The sequence below is a fragment of the Syngnathus floridae genome, chromosome 8 (assembly GCF_059516105.1).
Source record: "Syngnathus floridae isolate MCC-2025c chromosome 8, RoL_Sflo_1.0, whole genome shotgun sequence".
Classification (NCBI taxonomy): Eukaryota; Metazoa; Chordata; class Actinopteri; order Syngnathiformes; family Syngnathidae; genus Syngnathus; species Syngnathus floridae.
The window spans coordinates 10431146-10455878 of NC_142420.1; the positions used below are offsets into that span (position 1 = coordinate 10431146).

General features: G+C 41.8%; 3 protein-coding genes across 8 annotated transcripts; 1 reads left to right on the forward strand and 2 right to left on the reverse strand.

The window, feature by feature from the left end:
- The first annotated feature begins 102 nt into the window (after positions 1–102).
- On the forward strand, positions 103–8089 carry tlk1a (tousled-like kinase 1a). Its single transcript, XM_088383411.1, has 22 exons — positions 103–338; positions 2509–2630; positions 2713–2784; positions 2931–2969; positions 3131–3206; positions 3289–3332; positions 3504–3599; positions 3680–3772; positions 3869–3961; positions 4068–4178; positions 4264–4400; positions 4533–4721; positions 5166–5232; positions 5323–5420; positions 5690–5771; positions 5901–5992; positions 6065–6154; positions 6238–6407; positions 6507–6642; positions 6714–6825; positions 6898–7005; positions 7094–8089. The coding sequence occupies exons 2-22, from the start codon at positions 2514–2516 to the stop codon at positions 7262–7264; spliced, it is 2193 nt and encodes a 730-aa protein (XP_088239537.1). The 5' UTR covers positions 103–338; positions 2509–2513; the 3' UTR covers positions 7265–8089.
- Positions 8090–8176: 87 nt separating this feature from the next.
- On the reverse strand, positions 8177–11285 carry LOC148394509 (Golgi reassembly-stacking protein 2-like). Of its 5 annotated transcripts, XM_088383436.1 has the most exons (9): positions 11091–11285; positions 9867–9947; positions 9583–9786; positions 9425–9511; positions 9220–9353; positions 9033–9132; positions 8864–8957; positions 8367–8530; positions 8177–8276 (listed from the first exon to the last, which is right to left on the reverse strand). In XM_088383436.1, the coding sequence occupies exons 1-9, from the start codon at positions 11151–11153 to the stop codon at positions 8271–8273; spliced, it is 933 nt and encodes a 310-aa protein (XP_088239562.1). In that variant the 5' UTR covers positions 11154–11285; the 3' UTR covers positions 8177–8270. The 5 variants fall into 5 exon arrangements, with proteins under 5 accessions (XP_088239562.1, XP_088239558.1, XP_088239560.1 ...); XM_088383432.1 differs by having other exon boundaries at positions 8177–8530; XM_088383434.1 differs by having other exon boundaries at positions 8177–8530; positions 9220–9350; positions 11091–11284.
- A 4434-nt stretch (positions 11286–15719) lies between these two features.
- Positions 15720–23069, reverse strand: LOC148394510 (glutamate decarboxylase 1-like). 2 transcript variants are annotated; one of them, XM_088383418.1, is made up of 17 exons: positions 22739–23069; positions 22152–22278; positions 21106–21168; positions 20331–20489; positions 19556–19798; positions 19391–19481; positions 19018–19130; positions 18779–18894; positions 18619–18698; positions 18253–18307; positions 17338–17454; positions 17211–17275; positions 17069–17147; positions 16834–16983; positions 16653–16760; positions 16335–16424; positions 15720–16155 (listed from the first exon to the last, which is right to left on the reverse strand). In XM_088383418.1, exons 2-17 carry the CDS (start codon positions 22225–22227, stop codon positions 15982–15984), a joined length of 1779 nt encoding a protein of 592 aa, XP_088239544.1. In that variant the 5' UTR covers positions 22228–22278; positions 22739–23069; the 3' UTR covers positions 15720–15981. The 2 variants fall into 2 exon arrangements, with proteins under 2 accessions (XP_088239544.1, XP_088239543.1); XM_088383417.1 differs by having other exon boundaries at positions 22152–22382.
- Positions 23070–24733: the final 1664 nt, after the last annotated feature.

Below are 24733 nucleotides of genomic sequence, written 5' to 3' on the forward strand. Positions count from 1 at the left end.
CTGCGTGACGTCGTCTTCCACTTGAAGACCGAGGAGGAAGCCCACGACAAGACACACTAGTACACACACTTAACACACCGCACGTACTAAGGCATCAAGAGGTTTTATCCTCCACTAACTTTTTTTTATCACCTTTCTACGGTGGCAAATTCCACCGCCGGCGGGTGAGGCGATGTACCGGGCTTGGGGCGTCAACTCCACGGGAGAAAAGTAGCTTGATGAGTGTCCAAAGTAGTGGAAGTTTGGAGGGGCCGCCATCTTTGGTCCCAGCTCTCCACGTCCTCAACACTGACCGTGTTTTCAGGAACATACCACGGCGCTGCTGAAGGCCCTTGAAGGTATTTTGGAACATTATTGGGAAGATTAATACCTGCGTTACCCCTCTGCGTGTTGTTTTTTGTGCGAGGCAGAACGGGAAGGGAATTGAAGCGAGACGACGGACGCTTAGTCGTGAATGTTAGCAGAATGTCGGCTCCAAAGTCCATTGAGGCTTTTTGGGCTACTAGCTAGCAACATCAAAGCATCGTCTTTTCCAGAGCTCCGGATTTTCATTATCTTTCAAAAAATTGCACGCATATGGTGGACAAGTATTTATAAGTAGGAAAGGTCGCGATTGTTTTGGATGCACGCAGCCATGTTAAGCGTGCACCTTTTGCACGAGATGTTCAAGTAAACGATGAAGGTAAAAGGGGGAAACAACGGTGGGGACAAAGCAAATGTCTGCTGATAGTTACCGATGTCTCGATCAGTAGTTGGCATGCTTGCATGTAGGTGGGCATCCACCATTGTGTGGCGATTGTCGTGTCACAACGTGACGTCTTATTTGCACCAAGCTGCAATATGCTGCTAATGCTTGAGATGAAAAATGACTTTGGCCTAACATGACTTATCAAAGCAGCCAAGAGTAACTTGCTAACTCGGATGTCACTGCTACAAAGCCATTAATTGACACCATTTTAAGTTTGACGTCAACACGTTTGGCCTCTGCATCCTGCTTCTCTTGGACCCCTCTTGTCTTTTCCTGTAAATGTTGACACAAATGGGGGAGATTCTCAATGCGATTACAGTGTTGAAAGAAAAAGTAATACCTAATAGTCAAAGTTGTATCATAGTTACACGTCCAATGCAATGAACTTGCTGGAAGTGGGCCATTAATTAATGCCAGAGCTTTTTAGGACTTTCTCAAGTGTCTCTGCCATAAACAGGTGGTCAATCTGCTGAGCAGCATGGCGTTAAAATGACATTCACAGGCATGGCTCTAAGGGTTCAACCACTTGTTCCAGCAGGGGCTTTAAAATAGATAATTCTCGTACACAGAGGCCTTCGGGGCAAACCTTTATAAAAACACATAGCTATTTGTATTAATGTGTCGGAAACTTACTGGGTCAAAAGGCAACGGGGTTTTATTCCTGTCACATTTTTCCTTTAGAGCAGGGGTCTTCAATCCTGGTTCTCGGGGTCTGGTGTGTGGCATATTTTATGTCTATATCATTATCTAGCTTTGAATCAGTGTGTTGAACCAGGGAGACATTTCAAAGATGCAGGACGCTGACCTGGATGGAAGAATGAAGACCCACGTTTTGGAGAACGTGTAAAAAATGGCATTGTTATGTTTGCCGTATAAACAGTCATTTAAACTGTTAAGATAATCACCTTCATGAGAAAAGCCGAGCACTTTTATTGACTTTAGCAGCAGCAATCACCAGTGGTATCAGTTGTAAATTATTGCAACAGCTGTAGTAGCCAGCAAAAAGTAATGAGTCAGCAAGTTGTTTAGAAATCTTCTTGGTAGCAGTCAATATGCACCCTCCCTCCTTTGTTCAAATTATTTTCGACTCTTTCCATTGTCTCACTGAAAAAGCAACAGAGATGTGGTGGCTTGGTCTTTAATTGTTTTTTACCTAAACCGTAACCGTATTGGTTGTAACATTTATCAACCTCGGTCGCATTGTCCCTTCCCCAAATTTGTTGGTTCCCCACCCTTCTAATTGTTTTCGTTTGTTGACATTGTGGTACACTGCTGCAGGAAAAAAATCTGGAAAGCAGCAATTATACATTTGTTTTAACACTGTAGTATGTGGATGTTGTAATCAGTTAGTACGCTATCCTTTTCTGTCTTCCTATTATTTGGTTTTATATTTCCTCTACTTGCAAAGCCACTGACTGTCCAGCCTCATGCGCAGATACAAAATGGTCGCATCATTATCGCGCAGGTTCACTGAGGCTGCAGAGATGCTGGTGCCCTGGGAGCTCGTGCAATAACAATTAATTATTCATCCTTGACTTACTGTCAAAATATTGGGCCTGGTCCTCACGTGACATTTGTGCTTAGCAATGTGATTCGGTTCAAATATGACCAAAAGGTATACTTGATGATGCGCAAGTATGATTATTGCTTTTATTCCAACCCTGCGGTCGTCTGCTCTTGTGTGTCCTCTAGGGCTCCAATTGAACGATATTCTCTGGTGGTAACCCAGATGTGCTGTGAATTGTCGCTAATGTTTGCAGGCGCCATGGAGGAGCTGCACAGCCTGGACCCCCGCAGACAGGAGCTGCTGGAGGCTCGTTTCATGGGCGGGGTCAGCGGCAGCACCGGTGGCAGCACTGGGAGCACAAGTGGAGGAGCCAAAGTGAGCCCTCGATTTATGGAATCAGACAATCGGCATCATTTGTGCTGGTGTGTGATCTGACTGAAGACATTTTTCATTCTAGGGTTTGACCGCTAATGAATGTTCAAACCATAGTTTTGGAAGCTTGGGATCTTCAAGTGACAAAGAATCAGAGGTATATTTGAAGCATTTTATTTACTGAATTCTGGTGGTATCATTCCACCTCAGTTACGTCAAAAAGATGCCAGGCCAGATAATTGACCTTTGAGAATAAAACAATTCTGTTTTTTTTTGGTCTAATATTTTTCTGTTTATTTTCAGAGCTCAGATGTGAAAAGAGGCGGTTCACCAGCTTACTCGGTGAGTTTTGGGTCAACTGAAATATAATCTTAATTGCTGAACTGAATGTCAATTTTTTATAAAGACAAATCACGCCGAAGCGGCTCCCATTGTGTTGCGTTTCCAAGTGAGTTTGTGTCATATTTTTTTTTCACCAAATGAAATCTTATCTCTCTATTCAGACTCCAGAGAAGAAGCAGTCTGAAACACCCAGAGGCAGAAAAAGAAAACCTGATGTTCAGTCGGAGAGTAGCCAAGGCAAGGATCATTTTATTACTCTCTTGTATATGTAAAAATAAATACAGCTAATATCACTTTAAATTATTTCTCCGCTCCACAGGAAAGACAACTGCGCGGGGCCCCAAAATAAGTGATTATTTTGATGTAAGTTTTCCATCTTTGTTGTAACAAACCCCTGAAGGAATTGCTCCCGATTTTATTTCTTGATGCTTCAAAAGGAAAAAAATCACATCGGTGAAACAAAAAGATCTGTTACTCCAATGGCATTTTTTTTTTTTTTTTTTTAAAGTCTGTCCTATTTTTTTTCCCTTGAAGTTCCAGGCAGGGAATGGCTCCAGCCCAGTGAGAGGCCTCCCGCCAGTGATTCGTTCGCCTCAGAATTCTCACTCGCACTCCGCTCAGGGCACTGCTGTAAGTTTGGTCCAAAATATCCACCCACACTCTGCTTCATTGGGACTTTGTTTTTCTCAACACAAACACTATCTCGTTAGTTCCAGGGTAGACAAAATAGCTCCTCACCTCCCAGTCTGTTCTTTGGTGAGCACATGGCACATCCAAAACAACTGGCGACGAAATTTGTGCAGGTGAGGGACTCTTTTTGGGTCGTCTCGCCATTTCGGAGTTCTTTTTAAGCCACTTTTGTCTAATCGTTTCCACATTTTCGTTCCTTTGCCAACCAGACTGATCTCACAGTGTTGAAGCTGGCTGCCCTTGAAAGCACGAAGAATCTCGACCTTGAGAAGAAGGAGGGGAGAATAGATGATTTGTTACGGGTATGTTTCGGAATTTTAGCCAAAGAACTTTACACGCTCTGCTAAAAAGAAACTGAATGGCAAAACTGATTTGTCTGGGTAATGACTGAATTGCTTCCTTTTATAGGCCAACTGTGATCTCAGGAGACAGATAGACGAACAACAAAAGTTACTTGAAAAATACAAGGAACGCTTGAATAAATGCATCACCATGAGCAAGAAACTACTTATAGAAAAGGTACATCGTAACGTCCATGTTTTTTTTTTTTTTTTTTTTTTAATGCAGGGCTAATTGCTAACCTCTGTTTGTTCTGGCTCAACAGAGCAATCAAGAGAAGCAGGCCTGTCGAGAGAAAAGCATGCAGGATCGGCTGCGTTTGGGCCATTTCACCACAGTGAGACACGGCGCATCATTCACCGAGCAGTGGACGGACGGCTACGCCTTCCAGAACCTCGTCAAGTGAGAGACTATTCAAACATTGCACGTCCCCCCTTCATCATTTATTTTTCATTTGCTGCAAGTATTTGCTCAAACCGCTTGGCTTGTTTTAAAAATGTTTGGCATTTAACAAAACCCCATTGGCCTTTTCAGACAGCAAGAGTCGATAAATCAACAAAGGGAGGACATCGAGAGGCAGAGGAAACTACTGGCCAAGAGGAAACCGCCTTTGTCCAACAACTCACAAGCACCCGCCACTAACTCTGAGCCAAAGCAACGCAAAACCAAGGCAGTGAATGGAGCCGAAAGTGACCCTTTCCTCAAACCTAGCCTACCTCAGCTGTAAGTAGGACCGTTTAGGGTCTCTTGTGGCCATTTCACAATCAGCAACTACAAAATAGAAATGTTCCATTATTTTTTTTGTAATTTCAATTCTATACTAGGATATAAAGGTTTTTTGTTTAAAATTATGCGACATAAGTACTAGTGGTATCTTGCTAACTATTCGAGTTGAGTATCGGTCCTGGTTATCTGTCTGGGAAAAAAAAAATGGCATCAAACGATCCTAATAGAAAAATTGTTTTATTTCATGTGTAGCTGAAATCTGTGAACTATTCTTCAAAATGAAGAAGTAGAAAATAAATAAATACAATTCTATGCCTATTTCAGTTGTAGAAAAGACTACAAGCTAACCTCAATCCCACCTTGAAAAGGAATTATACCATAGCTGAGTGAATTTGTATTAAAAAATAGATAAAAAATTCTCCCTTGTTTGTATTTCAAAAGGCTAACGCTGGCTGAGTACCACGAACAGGAGGAGATCTTCAAGCTGCGACTTGGTCACATTAAAAAGGTTTGTCAATCAGTCCGTAAGAACGATATAATAGTTGATCACGGCATCGGAAAGGTTTCTAATATTTTTGACAACTTGAATCTTTTCTAGGAGGAAGCCGAGATCCAGGCGGAGCTGGAGCGTCTGGAGAGGGTTCGCAACCTTCACATTCGGGAGCTGAAGAGATTAAATAATGAGGACAGCTCACAGTGAGTGAGAATCAATCTCCCTTTGCTTTGCCACCACGGAACTTGGCGTTCATACATGGCCCGAATTTGGGGAACCAGCAATAAAACCAGCACAATTTATGGACCAGATCGAGCTGGCAGTATAAAAACCAATGTAAACACAGTGTGGGAAAAATGACTTGGCTGTGTGGGTGGAAATAAAATCTATTGTAGATGCCACATTGATCTCACACTGACGTCGCAAAGGTTCCGAATTTGTCACTCCATGTTTGCTTTCATTCCATCCGCAGATTTAAAGATCACCCAACGTTGAATGAACGATACCTGCTCTTGCACCTTCTCGGGAGAGGGGGATTCAGTGAAGTTTACAAGGTAAGTCATTCAAATTGATGGATGAAAATTCTGTTTGTGACGCAAAACTATAAAAATTAACTATAAACTATAAAAAATTAAAAATAAAAAACTAAAAAATATAATTGCAGCTTCTCCTGTGTCACGCAGGCTTTTGACTTGATCGAACAACGATACGCCGCTGTAAAAATCCACCAACTCAACAAAAACTGGAGGGATGAGAAAAAGGAGAACTACCACAAGTATGTAGGCTCTTACTGAATTTCACATCACTGTCACTTTGAAATATTTAAGCGCCGGTTTCCTCTCCGCAGGCACGCGTGTCGAGAGTACAGAATACACAAGGAGCTGGACCATCCCAGAATCGTGAAACTTTATGACTACTTCTCACTGGACACAGACACGTTAGTCGCCTCGTGAATTCCGAAGCGGGCTCAGGCTTGCGGTCGGACTTGACCTTTTACGCCGCCGCCGTCTCGTCTGACAGGTTTTGCACTGTTATGGAGTACTGCGACGGCAACGACTTGGATTTCTACTTGAAGCAGCACAAGCTCATGTCGGAGAAGGAGGCTCGCTCCATTGTCATGCAGATAGTCAACGCGCTGAAATATCTGAATGACATCAAACCACCCATCATCCATTACGACCTTAAGCCAGGTTAATGTTCTCTTTTGACCTTGGAGCACCTATTCTGTTTGTCAGAAGATGTCATCACAATCAACATAGCTGATATTGTCGCTCTTTTTGTGTCTCAAGGTAACATCTTGTTAGTGGACGGGACGGCCTGTGGCGAAATTAAAATCACCGATTTTGGTTTGTCCAAAATTATGGATGATGACAACTACGGTGTGGATGGGATGGACCTGACATCCCAGGGTGCTGGGACATACTGGTGAGAAGACAAGAGACATATTAGAAAGCATTTTCAGGTGCTAAATCTGTTGTGGTTGATTCTCGTGTTAGGTACTTGCCTCCTGAATGTTTTGTGGTTGGTAAAGAGCCTCCAAAGATCTCCAACAAGGTGGATGTGTGGTCCGTGGGTGTCATCTTTTTCCAGTGTCTGTATGGAAGGAAGGTGAGGAGCAAAATAGTTGATTGCTCTTTTTTTGATGTCACCCGACGGCTAAAAATTGTTCCCGGTTTTCAGCCGTTTGGCCACAATCAGTCACAGCAGGACATCCTTCAGGAGAACACCATACTCAAAGCTACCGACGTCCAGTTCCCTGTCAAGCCTGTTTCCAGTCATGAGGCTAAGGTTTGTTTTGTGCCTCATCAAATTGTCTTCAAGTTGAAATATTTGAAGCTTTTTTTTTTTTTTTAACTAAAATGTGCCTCTTTTTCAGGCCTTTATACGGCGCTGCCTGGCGTACAGGAAGGAGGACCGGATCGGCGTTCACCAGATGGGGAGTGACCCCTACCTGCTCCCGCACATACGGAGGTCCAGCTCCTCCGGGAATCTTCAGATGAATGCTGCTGGCTCAGGACCGGCCCCTTCCGGCATCATCTCATACTGACAGCCCGATACTGTGACGCAGCCTGACCAGGCGCATGGCGAGCCTACCTGAGGCCAGCGAGCGAGGAGCGGGGTGACCGCACTTCACCTGCTGGGCCTCCACTGGCTTGATTAAAGGATGGAAGGACAGGAAAGGAATGTTTGCTTTTTTTTTTTTTTTTTTTGAGTAAAGGACACGTGCTTATTAGCCGCTTTAAGGAGATGACAAAAGCACTGAAACAGACTCCGTACCTTGAAGAAAATGTGAGTGGACGCTGTTGAAATGTCTCAAATGGAGAGAGCGTGAGAGCGGGCACCCCGCTGTTAAGCGTTAACTGTCACAACAGTGCCAGGATAAAATGTTTGAGCTGCTCAAAATGAATATACTTTATGGAGGACAGTCGGCAAGTAGGTTTACCGTTGATTTGGTTTCAGGTTCCGTTCCCATTCGTTTAGGCTTTAATTTGACTTTGTTAGCCATGAGAATGTAACGCGTAGCATTCGAGGGACATCTAGTTTCATGTAGGCCGGGGGAGCTTTCAGTACTTCCGCTTCATGCACAAAGTAACCAAATGTAGACTTGTGGCATAAAATCCTATGCAGGAATAATAGTACAGATAACTTGGAAGAGTCTATTCTGTACAGTTTGTCTTTGAATTTCCAATTGCAGCAGTAACATGTACAAAGCGTTAAAATGTCCACTCCAAAGGGCTTTTTGGGTGGATTAATTTTGCTGCTTTTGTTGCTCTTATTTTTTCAAGGGCTGTGTATTTTACTTCGGGTACATATAGTTCCACTCAGAGTGAATAATAAATGAAAGGAATTGTTTCCCCCCCAAAGTGAACAATGTTGAGTACATGAAGTATCTTCATTTCCCCTCATCAATACATTGAAAGTCTGACCTCTAGTGGTATTGAGGGGAACTACAACAACAAAGAATTGATATCGTTTAATCTTGAAAATTTATTTTTCAATTTTTTACACAAAATCCAAAACGAGTACAACAGTTTTCAGGGAAAATCCACAACTCACACCTGAAAGCACCAATGTGACATTTACACAGCTTGTAGGTGCAAAGATGAGTGTGCAGGCACTGTGTTATTTATTGAGTCAGAGCTGATTACCGATGATGGAGTTTGGCTCGGTGAACTCATCATTTGGACAACAGTAGAGGGAGATTCTTCATTCTGCCTGACAGCGGCATTTGCGCAGGAGGTTGGGGGAGAATGTTCCAATGAAGACTGAGTGAATGCGGGGACTGTGACTGACTGTGGTGAAGGGAGAAGATCTGGAAACGCACAATATGCAAGGTCAAGCTCAATTCACTATATTCACCTTTCTGCTTTTTGTTCCAAATCCTAATTTGAAACCCTAATTCAAAACTCTACTTTCAAATTCCAATACTATTTGAAACCCTACTTTTAAATTCTAACACCTCAATTTGAAAACCTGACACTTTTTTGAACCCCTACTTATCTACTTTTAATCCTAGTTTGGAACCCCAATCTAAATTTAAAACCCTACTATGAAATCTATTTTCCAAACTGTTGCACTTTGTCAAATGTGTTGATGTATCTAGAAAACCACTTGAAGCCCTTATTTAGTAGGATTGCTGTCGTACCTGTTTGAATATCGACAAGGTTAAAAGACACGTTTTTCTCTTCTGAACCAGGATTGTCCGGAACGGTTGCAACAACAGCAGTGAGACTAACCTGCTGATCAAAATGATTTCATCTCAGTAAATCATATTTGGAAACCTGACAAGAACTCGTTTCATACTGTTGTGTTACCTCTGACGATGTGTCACCAGGTGGAGGAAGACGCTTGCTCTGGCTGGTAGGCGTGGTGGGCACCCTGTGCAGGTAACCGTAGCCGATCCCGCAGCCTAGACTGAAGACAAAACAATTTTGGATCATCATTCACATCAGCTGCCACGCTCCAAATTGAAAAGGTTGGTTTCCATGGCGACTGGCGTACCTGCCCGCTCCCCCCCATTTACAATTTGGTCTGACAAAAACGTCTCGGCACTCGACTGTGTCCGTGTTGTAGACGTAGAGCTTGAGCAGCGTTCCTTCGTAGGCTTGGATGAGTTTGAAGAGATTGTCATTCTGCTTGAATTGAAGACGCAGGATCAGCCGATCGCCATCACGAACCGTGTCCTGACTAGGATCAAAATGGCTACCTTGTCCAAGAAGGATTCAGCTCCTATAATGTAGTCAGTATAAGGTCTCAGGCCAGCCAGGGCTGCAGGAGAGTTTGGCTCCACTTCCTGGACATCCACAAATCTCACAAATGCTCAAGAGCGAAAAAAAAAAAAAAAAAAAATTCACTTCTACCTACCAAGACATGCCAAACATTTTCTCGAGCTCCTTCAAAGTTGGAGAATCGGATGCTGATCCCCAGCAGCCCACTGCCACCCCACAAGCTGCTGGGAATGACATCTGTCTCCCTCACGTCCAGCGTCCTGCTACTGTACAACACTAGTTTGGTAGGTTTGTCCACGTTCCTCTCCAGAATATCTTTGATGGCGTCGTTGTCTCTGCTCTGTCGCATAGTGCACATGCAATACGTGTATGATATGGCCACCACACCCATTTGGAGCTGCACACGCCGGTTTAACTTACCAGTCTAGTGTCACAAATTGCGATGATGAAATCAAAAAATGGCTCCAGTCCTGCACAATAACCGGGAGAATTTTTCTGAACCTGCAAAAAAAAAAAAAAAAAAAGGGAGACAGTGGTTTGATTGACATTTGCAACCTAATTTTTAATTATTGTTCCATAAAATTTAATAAGTTCATTTCTAGTCTATTCTCAGCTTTTCTCTTGGCTGCAGTGCTATTGATGTTTGTTTTTTGTCCACTTGTTACATTTCAGCTCTAGTGTTGCCATGTCAACAATCTGCCCAAGGTCATCAGAACGAGTAATGTAACCAAGGCAATTTAAGCTATTTTAGAAATTGTTTTCTTTAACCCAAAATTACTCAAATATGACAGTAAAATATATCAAATAAGTAAAATTGACAAGAAAATAAAGACAACAAAATATAAATCAGTGAAACCTATTTATTAAAAACGTCATAGGAATATGTATATTTGTGGATGTGAAACTTTCCCAACATAATATTAATATGCATTAAAAATAACTTTAATGCAAATAAAAATAATAAAAACTATATATTTTAAAAAGAGTAGATCGCCACTGCTGTATTTTTCACACAAAAAAAAAGATTCCAAAAAATGATACAGTATAAGTATACAGTATAAGTGTACAGTATAAGTAGTTTCCCATTTGAAAAGTTGAAATGTAAGGGATGAAAGCAGATCACTTGTGCAATAAATACATTAGTGCTGCACGTTCAAGCGGAGTAAATGAGAAAATAATTTGACGCCCATTCTGTTCAGTCACTCACCACACCGGTTATTCTGGAAGCATTTTGTCAAACAACGACTTTAAATCAGGGCGCTCCCAAAGAGGCCTTTACTGACTCCACCTTCAAACGCCGTCGTGTTTACTACAGTGCAAAAATAAATAAAAATAAATAAATAAAAACTCTTAAGAAAAAATGATGGTGGCGTTATAGCGGCAGGTGGCGTCACTCGCGTGGGGTTTAATCTAACGCCAATTAATGGGCATCAATAGACGTGAACCTCGCCTATCTGAGGGTACATGAACGCGGCACGACGCTACAAACAGAAAGAATAAAAACTTTGATAAACAACAGGAGGCAATTCAAATAATTTCTCCTCGAATGACTCATTCATGAACATAATATAATAGTGAATGTCCAGACACTGCAACACGTGTCGTTGACATGAATGTGCTCCACTTGTTGAATTCGTGACTTACTTTGAGGACGTGGTAGCCTTCGCTTCCTCCCCCTGGAACCTGCACGCTTGTCAAGCCCCCCATGTTCCTGATTTAGCCCGCAGTGGCGTCACTGGCGTGGATTCGAACGAGTGTGCCTTGCGTTCATTTGCACGTCAACGTGTGTGGTACCTGGTTGGTTAGAACTAGGCACTTCCGCCACGAGGGTGACCTCCTCCAAGGCGGCTCTATCTTTGATCGACAGGCTCTGATGTAAATGCCGAAGGTTTTAGCCTTATTCTGGGGGGTAGGGTTTCAAACTAGGGTTAGGGTTTTGAAGCAGGGTTTAAAACTAGTGTCAGGGTTTTGAAGTGGGCTTTCAAACTAGGGTTAGGGTTTTGAAATGGGGTTTGAAAAGGGAGCAACAGCAATGTCTAAATGTTTTATATTAATTCTATATTAATTTATACAAACACAGTTGCTTCATCAGAGCACAGACACGGCACACACAGTTTGGTAACTTTTCCATTACACATAAAGCAGAGCTCATTAACGTCATGACACATTGATACAAAACATTCAGTAGATAACAAGACATTCTTATGAGGATATATTTTTCCTTCTTTTGCCCTCCCTTTTCTTCCCTTCCGTATTCCTGCTTATAAAGTATAAAACCTTCTGATCTGGAGTCTAACGTTGTTGTTCTCATCTGCTGAAGTGCACTTGTACTGACAGCCGTGAAGCAACCCAAGATCTCGCAAATAAAGAACCAACTATTACTCCACATCTGTTTTCTTTGCTCAACGACAGACATCTTGAACAAAATGCAACAGGTTTCAAACTAAGGTTAATTACATTTACAGTCTTCATATTTATACATTGCCACTTGTGCTATTGTCTTAATGTGATTCAGCCATTTTCATTGTGTGATTCAATTCAATTCAGTGTCGATCATATTGTAGTCTGACTCTTTCATTCCTTTCTTTTGTGTAGCACATCATTCAAGCAGCAAGTGAGAGGTGTACTTCACCTGCTGACACCTTCTCTTTCAACGAGCCAATGAATAAAGCCTGACTCCCAGCAGCAGCTTGCTGACACCTCAGAACTTTGTAATTGTGCTCTAAAAAGCTCGCTCAGATTTATTGGCTAGTCTCGGTGGAGTTGAAACTTCGGCAAAAAGTGCACGATACTTTGTCAAGGCTCAGAGATCCTGATCGACGTGGACTTTTGCTGCATTTCAACCTTTCACCAAGGCCTGTTTTCATTTTTTTTTATATTGTGGCCTTAAGACTCAATTGTGTTTTAAATTACCGAATATGTAACTATTTATCTCCGTGCCAGGATGTGTCAGGCTAAAGGAATCAATAAGAGGAGGTGATGTCTAGGAATGCAAGCCATCATAATTACAAGTCGTAGGCCGGGAGGTGTTCTTGCTCAATGTAATCATCACTTGTTTGATGGTTGGCCCTGGAGCTCAGAACATTAAAAAAGAAAAAAAAAAGAAAAAAAGCATCTGTTAAGCAGTTGTCATTCTTAATCTTTGGAGGTGGTTCAAATGCAACTCATAAATTGACAGCTAGTAAAAAACACACACACACCAGGAATCCAAATATAAATAAACAATAAACAAGTCATTTTGCTTTAATGAGAGTTGATTGCTGGGCTGCTGCTGATAAAACAGAAATCGGGCAGACTGGTGCAGGAGCAGATACACGGTTTCACGGTCTGGTGTTCAGCAGGGCCCTCCTGAGACACAAGACAAAGCAGAATGCGTCTTCCTTTTATTTTACCAGCTTCAGCAAACCGATTAATTGACGATTGTAGATCATTAATTTAATAGATTTAATAGACTCCTCCACATTAAGTACAAAACCCGAAAATGACGCACCAAAGACTAAACAGTTTAGTGACTATTTTACATATTTTTAATACATAAACCAATAGCAAGAGTTTTACTATGCCGCATGTAAGTACACAAAGCATTTGGGGACAGCAGGCTCGTAACGATCGCGCCGCTCAAGCGTGAAACAAAGCGTTGTCTGGAGGAGAGGACGACGGCAGGAGCCGCGCAAGCAACCGCTCCATCTAACGCTCCAGTGTACAAAAATAAAATGCAGCCAGGCAGAGCCACCAAATAGGCTCCCCTCCAAAAAAAAAAAAAGAAACACAGTCGAATGCATTTTATGATAGTTCTCCTAAAGTAGGAGGAAATAGTGATGTGCATTCCAGTTCTTTTGAGTGAACTGCATCTTTAGAATCGGTTCACTCAAAAGATTTGTTCAAAAGAATCGTTCCCCGAATCGTTCGCTACACTTTCTTATTTATTTATTAATTTATTTTCACCTCGTGTAGTGTACCTATTGGAGTGTCCATGAGGTGTACCTAATCACAGGCCACTTCATTAGGGAAAAAGCTTAAGTGATAGTTAAAAGTACCCCAATCCTGATTGGCTGTTTGATCTGTGACGTAATTCGGACACTCCATTAGGTACACCGCCATTTTCAGGTGTACCAATAACAGGCCACTTTTTCATTAAGGGAAAAAGTTTAAGTGAAAGTGAAAAGTGCCACACCCGCCCTCACCCCCGCTTTCTGATTGGCTGTTTGATCTCTGACGTCATTCGGACACTCTATTAGGTACACCGCCAGTTTCAGGTTCGTTCGCAAAGATTCACGAGTGAGTGACAGACAGCGTTGCTGCTATGCCAGCCGACACACGTTATGCCGACATTGATGTTTTAATTTTGTATTTGTTGGATTGTAGTTGATGGTGATATTATACCAAGAGAGACGCAGGCCAACGGCCTAGAATTGGCCTGTGTCTGTCTGTCTCTGTTTTTTGTTTTTTTTAGGTCTACAGGGGCGGCGGCGCGCCTATCAGATAGACTGGCCAGAGGAGGAAAAGACGATTGGTTTATATCCATTAACACCCGCCCCCACAGTCGGTATCAAGCACACAGAGCGCGGGTGGAGGAAGGAGTGTGTTACGTATGTCAGATGCCGGCCGGCTGCTGTGTAGCTAGCGAGCAGTGCAAGTGAGCATAATGGACTTCGAACGTGCTAAAAAGAAGATGAAAGGCGGTGCGGAGAGGGACAAAAAAAGAAAGGCGTTGGAGGAGGACGCGGCCAAATGCAGAAAAGTTACGGATTTAATAGTTCACGCCAGGAGACGCAACACGTTCACTGACTGATCTGTTCACTGTTGATGCACGGGAATGAAGGCAATTCACCCATTGACTCGTTCCCTCACTGATCCGTTCTCGCGATGAACTGGAAATGCAAATCACTCACTGACTCGTTCACTCACAGCTCCGTTCAGTTGGTGAACGGGAAATGCAATTCACGACTCGTTCGTGAACGGGAAGTTCCGTCATTTTCTTCTTCGTTTTGTTTTACGGCGAGGTGGCACCAGCTTCAATGCGCATTACTGACACCTACTGGTTTAAGTCGTATGAACTGAAAAAAGAACGAATCATAGGACGTGATTCGTTCACTCTCGTTCACTCACGAGCCTACACTAGGAGGAAAGAAAGGAATTGTTGAGAAATCAGCAAAAGAGCATATCTCCTCTGGAGATACTCTATTACCTTTAGTGACAATGATGAATGCATTTGGTGCAAATTCAAATTTACGTATGCTTTAGAACATACTTTGACATCAGAAAATATGTTATAGGCTTAAAGGACTATAGAATGTTTGCTATTATTTAATTTAGGAGGCTAGCAAAATCTAATTTAGTAGGCTAGCAAAAGACGATTTTGCTAGTGGGCCTCCATTTTGCTACAGCAGCTTTGTTTTTTTAAGTAATATGACATGTTCCCACACACTCAACAGCTCTTTATCTTTATTAGAACTGTAGTTACAACAGAAATGAGAAGTTAAAGTGCCTACATTGACATTTCATCTGATTCCGGAATGTTATTTAGTTTTTCTTAGTACAACAGCAAACTGCGCAAGCTAAATTCATCATGATAAATACTCGTCAAGTTTTCCACACAAAAAGAGTGACCTTGGCAAGAGTATGTTGCGTATTGTGGTTGCCACTCGGACGAACACGTGAACGTAGAAACAATCGTTGTCGTTAGCATTGTAGCGTTGTGCTTTTCTTCCGACAAAACCACTTTGCACAGTTAACACGACATGTATCGCTATTGCACAGTTAAAGTTTTTGTCTATAAACATGTGTTTTTATCCATAAGGGTGATGAACACTTTCGTTAATGGAACTCAACCCATCTTTGGTTCACGAACGCACATAAAAGACATCCAAAAACATTGAACTATAAAACAACAAACATGACAAAAAACTATTTTACACTTGGAAAATAATTGTCGATTAAATATTCACAATTACCGTATATTCTTATAGTTAAAATAAAGTTACAGGGTATAGTTGATTTTCACATCAGGTTTGGTCACCATAAAACACATATTTTGTAACAATACTATACACAATCTACACAGAAAATATCTAAAAAGACAGCCATAATAAATACATGTTACTGTTCACACTTTCAAACGACCACCAATGTGATGTCCAAGGAAATGATTGACTTGAGCAAGACATAAACAACATGGTCCATCAACATACATATAGACTGTAATATGCATAACTTACATGTTAATGCTAGAAGGTTGTGCTCTTTTTTTTCCATATATATATATATATATATATATATATATATATATATATATATATATATATAATTTTTAACGTTCATCCAGTCTTCTAAACTATTCTGCATAGAGTACATGACATTATTAGTGTATGGTCACTCATCAGTAGATAAGAGCAAATGCTCCAAACTTGTCTATCGAAGGCCACAACATTAGGTACACCGAGTCATGAGAACCGACACAGCTCTTATATTGTGCAGGCGTACCTAATGATGTGTCCTCCAGTGTGTATGACATTTCACAACGCACGCGGGGCTCTTACAAATCTTGCCCGAGTCTTTCAATTTCTTCCACCAGGAAGTCGATATCTGACCTCGTAGCAGCGGTGTTGGAGATGACCATGCGGAAGAAGTTGACTTTCTCTCCTTGAGGCTGGTAGCCCACCATCGTGCTGCCGGACTCCATCATCATGGCCTTGATTTTTGGGGCCACCTTTGGAGAAAATCAAAAATAGGTACAAAGTTATAATGCCTGTCGGGAACTGTAAATCAGAAAATTATCTGACTCGGTCAGTCAGTGTTTTGTTGGTTCGATTCCAAATTGGGAGGACCTTGAGAGGCATTCAACTTTATCTGGGAAATGAATTTTAAAGCAGATTAATGAGTCGTTACCTTGTGCAACCTCTCTTGTCTCTCTTTCCCAGCAGGCATTCCGCGGAGACTCAGCGGAAGGTACCAGAAGCATACGTTGGTGTGCTGCGGCTGATAAGAGAAAGACCATTTGTAATAAAATCTCATATGCGCTCACGCAACAGTAGCTCCGAAAACGCTGGAGCAAGAAATAACATTTTGCTACAGTAGAGCGGCAAAATATTGGGACCACACCATTTCATTCATTTGACCCAGCAGAATTTAGATTTGGGAAAGTCATTTTGGACCCGATATTTTTTGTGGAGATTTAACGTAAATTCATTGAAGGACTGATCTCACCTCAGTGTTAAAAACCATCTCAAAGCCTTCTCTGTCTTTGATTTTGTAGTAAAGGTACGATGACAGCTCCAGACATCTGTCGATATGTTGTTCGAATCCCACCGTGCCCTTTTAAGGCAGAAAAAACAAAAACTGTTATTGTGTCACTGATTCGGGTTATTTGTGTGTTGATTTGAGTTACCTTTGCCTTCCACATGAGCCAGAACTTGAAGATGTCAACATGGCGACCGCACTGAATGGCCTTGTCCCCCGTGTCGTACGCTACGTCGTACTGCTTGTCTGGCTGGAAGAGGTAGCCAGCGCACATAGAGTTGCAGCCTTGTAATAAACCCTGCGGGCACAAAAAGGGATGACCATAAAAAAAAAAGAAAAAACGAAGGTCCAAGGACGTAGTAGGCGGAAAAGAAACTTGTCACCTTTTCCCTGACCAATATGGCGGAACACTGCAGAGGCACGCCCATCATCTTGTGAGGGTTCCAGGTTACCGAGTTGGCTCTGCACACATCATGGAACGTGTATGACTTATTTTTATTTTTTTCTGACTTCCATAGAGTGTACCTGTGGACTCCGTTCAGCTTGTGTCTGTGTTTCCTCGACATCAGCAAACCTCCTCCCCATGCACCCTGCGCACATTTTAGTACTGGTGAGAAGGCCACAAATGTGAATTTTACACTTCCATCCTTACGTCCACATGAAGCCACATGTTGTATTTTTCACAGATGTCAGCAATTTCATTGATGGGATCGAAGGCACCGTAGACCGTTGTGCCGGCCGTGGCGTTCACGTACATGGGGACGAAGCCCTGGGAAGGGAAACAACATGGCAGTAATGATGCTCTTTTCATGACATCAAAATGACAGGATGGAGCGTTTCTGTAATCATGCACTCCTGCTTCCTGCAGATATATTTGGAGCAATATTGCTTGCCCGCCCCCTCCGGCCTTCACATCACTTTGCCTTGAAGAATGACTTGCAGCACTTTGCTCCACAGGAGCCTCATATGTGAGTGGACAGCAGTATTATTAATATAACCTCGCTTGCCCTGGAAAACTTAACAGCAAACTGTATAGAAATGCCTCAAGGAAAAAATACAGCAGACAGATCAATTTGGGATTTGATCAAACGATACTGCGAGTACATCTCAAAAGTCGCACAGAGCTTAATAGAGTCAAACCACTCATCCATCTACAGAATTACATTTTTTGTTTGTTTTAGTGCTACAACCGTAGATAGATGATAACATTTTCCAGGAATGGGTTTCAATTATTTGCATTAGCAAATGATTACAAATACGTAGAGAAAATAAAGAATATATGTTGGTATATTGTCTGTCTACATGTGTTGCGCCACCATTTGTTTGAATATCTCTTGCTTATAAAGTTAGAACACAGCAACACCAATGCTATTTCTTAGCCCATCTATGGTGTTTTACATTGTTAGTTAGCATTAAGCTAACCAGACTAGTGGTATTAAAACATACAACTTTTTTTTGCCATTCACCAGGTCCTTGTTTTACTTTTCACATTATTTCTAATGGAAACGTTTGTTCATACAATATTGCTGCAGTGTTAGTTAGAAAATATTCAAGAATTTTTTTTCACCTTTTGCTTGGTTTCAATTACTTTGGCTTCCAAATCAGCCGGAATGACTCTTCCTCTGGAAAAGAAAATTCAGTTCTCAGCATGTTTATTGCGGTTAACAAAAAAAAAGAAAAAAAGAAATTAGTATAACCAAAACTGGGGAAAAAATAAAATAAAATAAGAATATTAAAAATACAATAAACAACTAACTAATCAAACCTAAAGTAAAATTCAGAAAAATAAAAAAAAATTAAAACAAAGATTAAAACTGAACTTAAAAACCACGAGTCAAATTAAATTAAAATTAGCAAGAGTGAGAAATGCAAAACTTTTAACGCTGCTGCTCTGTCACAGACTTCCAATCTCCATACAATGAAAAATAACAACCTCTCATCTGTCCTGAGCAGAATCAAGTTGTCCGTTCCAAATCCCAAAGCCGCGCTGGCCTTTTTGATTGAGTAATGGCTCTGCCAGAAGAGAGGTTTGCTCAGAATTTCATGTACACACAAGACACGCAAAAATTCTGTCCGGATAGTGTGGAACCAACATGCTCAGAGGTGAAGAGGACCAGTGGAGGTGCAGCTGCCATGCCTTTACTTTTCACCTCAGGGAAGAACTTATAGCGTGCAATCATTACGCCGTACATGTTGGAGATGGCTCCTCCTGCAGGAAAGCAGATGGCCATCGCTAGTACATGCCACATGTGGCTAACAACTGGCTGTTCAATCAAGTGTGACGCCAGAGCGTCGGCTCACTTGCTAGTGTTGGCGCTGCTTGCACTCTTACCTGGAGAAAAGATCCCATCCCCCTCCCCCTCGGGCCAGCCGATGAATTCTCGCATTTTTTTCAATGTTAACTGCTCCATCAGTACGAAGACGGGCGCGATTTCATAGGTGAACCTGTGACGCAGAAAATACAAAAATATCAAATATGTCGAATTAGACTTTGGATGTCATTTCCAAAACTTTAATCCCTACTTTGAAACCCTAACCCTAGCTTTAAACCCTACTTTGAAACACTAACTCTAGTATGAAATCCATGCCATATAGTAAAGAACACTATTTTTGAAGACATGTTACCATTTTTGGGGCAGAGGTTGGAACAGATTATTACCATTCAATTGACTGGGAGAAATTGATTTCTGTTAGAAAACGCTTACATGTTGGTGTTGGCCGTCGAAGTGAGCCACTCTCCTGCCAAGCCGACAATATCCAACCCAGTGGAGAGTTGATTGAAGAATCTGGGATGACCTGCACATTGACCAATCAAAAGACACCATTAAGGTAAATACTACGCTAACAATTGAGCTCCGCGGGGGCCTCACCTGTCCTCACGCCATACTTTAGAGTGTCCCGACAGTCCACCAGGATTTGCTCCAGGGACTCGGGCTGGTCCGAGAGCTCCAAGTTGAAGCCCTCCATCCCCTCCAACAGCTGGTGCGGGTGGTGGAAGTCCAGGACCTTGGTGGATCTGTCGAAGGTTTTGCGGATGTAGGTGGTGAGGATTTCCACCACCTCCAGCAAGAACTGCATTGTGGGCTCCTCTCCATTTTTGGCAGGCAACAACTCTGCAAAAAAGATTCAGTGGTTTAGCATGGTAGCTCCTTTGTCTTGCAGAATAAAAAAAAAAACCCAAGCCATCTAAATACGCCAATAGGTGTTAAATTTTATGTTGGTTTAATTCCTGCAGCTATTTACACATAGTATTAAAATATGATGCAACATTAACCCTTAGGTGATGAAAAATAAAACAAACAACTAAAATAATGTGGTTGCACAAGCGTGTACACCCACCTTACTGCAATGTGGCACAAGATTAGTAAAGCTATGAGATGTTGGGAACATATTGTTTTAATATCATGAGGCCCTACCACCCTACTTAACGTTTTTTTTCATTATGCAAAGTCATCAAAATGTGTATTGTATATCATAGACAGTATATATATTTTCTAAAACATTTCAGTCACATTTTTCACTTTTAATTAACGTTGAATCAGTATTTCAAAAATTCATTTGTGTTTTTATATTTAGGTATACATTGCACAGTTCTAATGCTTTCTATTCCAGACTTTTATTGTGAGCACGACTTTCACCACCTACCTCTAGCAAACAGGTTGGAGAAGTCCATCTCCGTGCGTGTGAAGCGCGCGCTCCCGCCGCTGTTGTCGCACGTGAGCATAAGACTCCTGGCCGCGCGCTCCTTGAACGAGCCCACGAACCTGCTCCTGTCCTCCACGTTGTTATTCTTTTGCAGGAAACCTAGCACAATCCGCAGAATGCTGAAAAGACTGAGATCACTTCAACTTTTTTTTCAACTAGTCTCCTTCTTTCAGGGCCCTTTAGAGGAGGCCCCCTATTATGGGCGGGGGGCGGGGTGGAGTGGGGCAAAATGATGACGTCAGCAGCAAAACAACCCGCTGCTGTAAATTCGTACTAAAGTGTTTCATTTGAGTGAACACGTAGCAGATCCCAGATTAGCCACAAAAAGATGTTCATAAATCAGAAAATTACAATCTCAATACCGCGCAGCTCCTTTGGAGATGTGTTTATTACAGATCTATTGATGGGCTTTTTTTTCTCATTGGACTCTTTTATGATGCAGATAAAGACTGCCGGCTAATTAAACGGTCTTGATGAAAGCAGCGGAACGTGTCGGTCAAAAAGTGTGCAGCCCACCGGTGCGTGACAGTCACTATTATGGGATGTGTCAGCCTGCGTCAGAGTCTCGGGGAGCACATTGTTAAACCCATCGCTAATTCCTTTCTTTTATTTCATCAGCAAGAGGGGAAATAGAAATTAATCCTTTGGTGCGAATGTTTTTTTTTTCCATATTTAGTCCAAAAAGAATAGAATATATATATTTTTGCAGGCTTACCACAAATCTTCATTCCCAGTTTTCTTGTACACCCATGAGCAACTCCACACCAGGCGTCATAGCCTAAATATATAGAAAATTGTTATAAATATGCAGAATAAATACACAAAATAAAGATAAAGAGTCACTGCATATGATCAATTCAGCATTTCGATGTTATCCAATTGGGCCCACCACGCTTAAACCTTTCATGACCCAATTTAACTTTAAATTAATTATCCCTCAGCTTGAAAAATGGCACCAAGTAAAAAAAAAAAGATGCAAGACAACAGCCGTGCCTTATCGTGGGTTCCCAGACACCAGCGTGGAGAGGAGGGGGCACTTTGGGTTGGTAAGAGGGGGATCAGACAATCAAATGCTTCAAAAAAAAAAAAAAAAAGCAATTGTGTGGTGGGGGTGGCTGGGCTCGTGGGTGAGGTGCGAGCAACATTTTAACCCTCTGCTTTGGATCATTAGACAAATCATTGGCCTGTGCTTAGCTGTTTATATGACACCAGTATTTTTACAAGCAGTTTTATCCTACATTTAAAGCACACCACAATTTGATGCATCTATTTTAAAATATTTAAACGACAACACACTCAGCTGTTTCTTTTTAAGCAGTAACATGCCACTATAGTCTTGTTTTGTTCTTGGAAATATTTCCTCGGGCTGCAAATGTTCAAGTGTTGCATAAAGGCCAATTTAATATGGCGCAATTAATTGACACTTTAGGGTCTCTTTACATATGTGCATCCATATGGACGCTTATACAACAGAGGTAGACAGTATATACACATTGGCAACAACAACAAAAACCAATAATAATAATAATAATAATAATAATAATAATAATAATAATAATAATAATAATAATAATAATAATAATAATGATAATAATAATAATAATGACGCCCAGGGGTACGTAATGAAGCAAAAAAAAAAAAAAAAGAACCCCCACCCACCCACCCCATTTTCCTCTCCCCCTTGAATGGAAATGATTAATGACCCAAGAAATAGGCCTAAATAACACGCGTGAAATGGCATTTTATCTGCCTTGCACCTACTTGAGCCCGGTGGCCGTAAATTTGTCGCGTTGGGATCCGGATCGCCATCTGAGGAGGAGGACGGTGCAGACGCCATCAATCCAGTGCAGACTCCGAGCCAAAGTCCTCAGCTTCTCCGCCTCTCCCACTTCCCCAAAAACAGAAAAAGAATATCCTCGTTTTCTTCCTCGCTTTAAAAAAAAGTCCTTTTTTTGGAGGGGGGTGGCTATCCAAGAAGCGAGGAACGACTCACTGGTCGGGAGAGAAAAGAAATCCATGAGCTGCTTTAATGAAACAATCAGTGGATTCAAGAAATGATTTTTCAAATCACACCCGTTCAAGTTGCATCACGTGCATGCAGCAAACGCACAAATAGAATCGTTTTATGTTTGATTAAAACACAATTGGGCCAATATTTTATAGTACAAAAAAAAAATTAACATGCATCCTGTATATAAAAAAAATACTCAAGCGGTCCGTATCAATTATTACAAACTGTGCTCAAATTGTTTGCAAATCAATTTTAAAGGGAGTTAGTTGACACCACCTGTTACAGCGAGCTCCACAAATAATAAAGTGCATTTCCCTGGATTTGCGTGTGCGCATACCGTAGATTTGACGAGCAGGTGTAGTCCAAACTCGACTTGAGCTGCTCCACTGCTCCACTCGTGCGATGCCACGCAAGGTGACCTTGTTCTAGCTGGAGTTGACATTTAAGCGCACGAATGAGGAGTCATCCCAACCATTGTCGTGCGTTTGTCTCCACTGCTTCCTTGCTCTGCGCGCGCGCGCGTCTCTCTCTCTCTCTCTCTCTCTCTGTCTTTGTGAGCTCAGTGAGACTTTTTGTTTTTTAGAGCGGTAGTGATGCTCTTCTCAGAGTCCTCGTCACGGACCTCAAGTTTGATGCTAGTGGAGAAACACATTAAGTGAGAGGGGAGAAGAGAGGAGGGTGTGTGTCGGTGTGATTGAGGAGGAGGATTTATAAAAAAAAAAAAGAAAAAAAGCCAGAGCCAATCAATCCTTCAATCGTTTACCATTTCGTCCCCCTCCCACCTCGTCTTATACTGTCAACAGCCATTAATTTTCCAGGAACTATAACATTTTCTATGACGTCATCATTGCTTATCTCATTTTTGGACGTGGTTCTTCAGTCTTATTCCATATATTGTCGCGTGTCACTCTTATACTAACCGCTAGATGGCAGTAAGCAACCAGAAATCCTCAACCAGTGCAATGCTTAATTTCTGGATCTCGTTTCTCTTTGTGAATGAACATTTCTGCTATACGTCAATGGCAAAGCAGATTGCACAAAGATGACCTATTTATAGTAAATAAATAACATTCGGAACAATTAAGAATAATCGAATAATCCTCCCTCACAACGCACTGATGTGCATAACTAATCAACTGCACTTAAAGGGTCATTTCAACCATTCATCTATTTATCCATCAATCCACCACCACCCTGAATCGCAGTCATGCATGCGTAAGAGAAGTGGAAAAGTCTTGCGAGCACTCCAGTGACGCGTGTTGTGTTTTCAGCACTGAACAGCTCCACACTGACGCGGTGAAACAGACAATAATTCTCTTTAAGGCACCTTGACGTTCATGTTTTCTCTGGGAAGATTTGCGGTCTTTGATAGTCTTAAAACGTTTTAGGGATATGGGAGGAAGGCAGAGTACCCCAGAGAACCCCTTAACTCCACCCAGTAGGGCCCAAGATTCTAATCTGGGACCTCTGGACTGTGACGTGCTCAGCCGCAGTGCAGCCTCAGACCATTGCATGCGTCCAAATTTATGGCAAAAGTTTCCGGAAGGCCTTTTATTGTGCCCTGGTGCACCAAGCAAGGTCTGTAAAAGCAAGTTGGAGACGTTTGGGTATGGAACAACTTGCACAGAACCTTGACCCAAAGACGATAAAACACGAGTGAGAGCGTGTATTGGGCGATAGGTTCAATATCACCCACCTCTCACAAAAATACCCACAAACACACAACTATAGTATATACTGTAAAATAAAATATAATTTGAGTTAAAGTAAAAGCGATGTTGAGACCATTTTTGTCTTTCGGGAGCTGCATAAAAATGTCCGCAAGATGGCGCACAATCCAAATGGAGCATGAGAGAGAAAATCAGCAGACACTATGAGCCCACTTGACTGTCATTTGTCCTACCTCATATGAACATGTCATCAAGCACCAGTGACACTCGTGAATGCACCTTAAGGAGGTTTAAGGTTCGGCTGGAGGGTGACAAAGATAAAGATGGCAAGCGCCCATCGCCGTTTAAACATATTTATTTATTCAATGCAGATGTTAATCAGTTGTGAGGAAAATGTCACGTATTAATTCGACTTTAATCATTGCGTGTTGATGTATGAAAGACGGCGCTCAGCGTGAGAGTGACTGCTGACCCCCTTTTTACACCAACCTTCATTCAGGGTTTTAAGTCGGAGCCGGCCAGCATGAAATTCACTGTTGTGTGTGTGACGCGTCGAAGTTAGAATCCAATTAGTCAATTTTCACGGTTGAAATACTCATTCCTCCCTTAAAAGACAATTAAAATACACAGAATCAAAATCCTTTAATTTTCTCCTAACATTG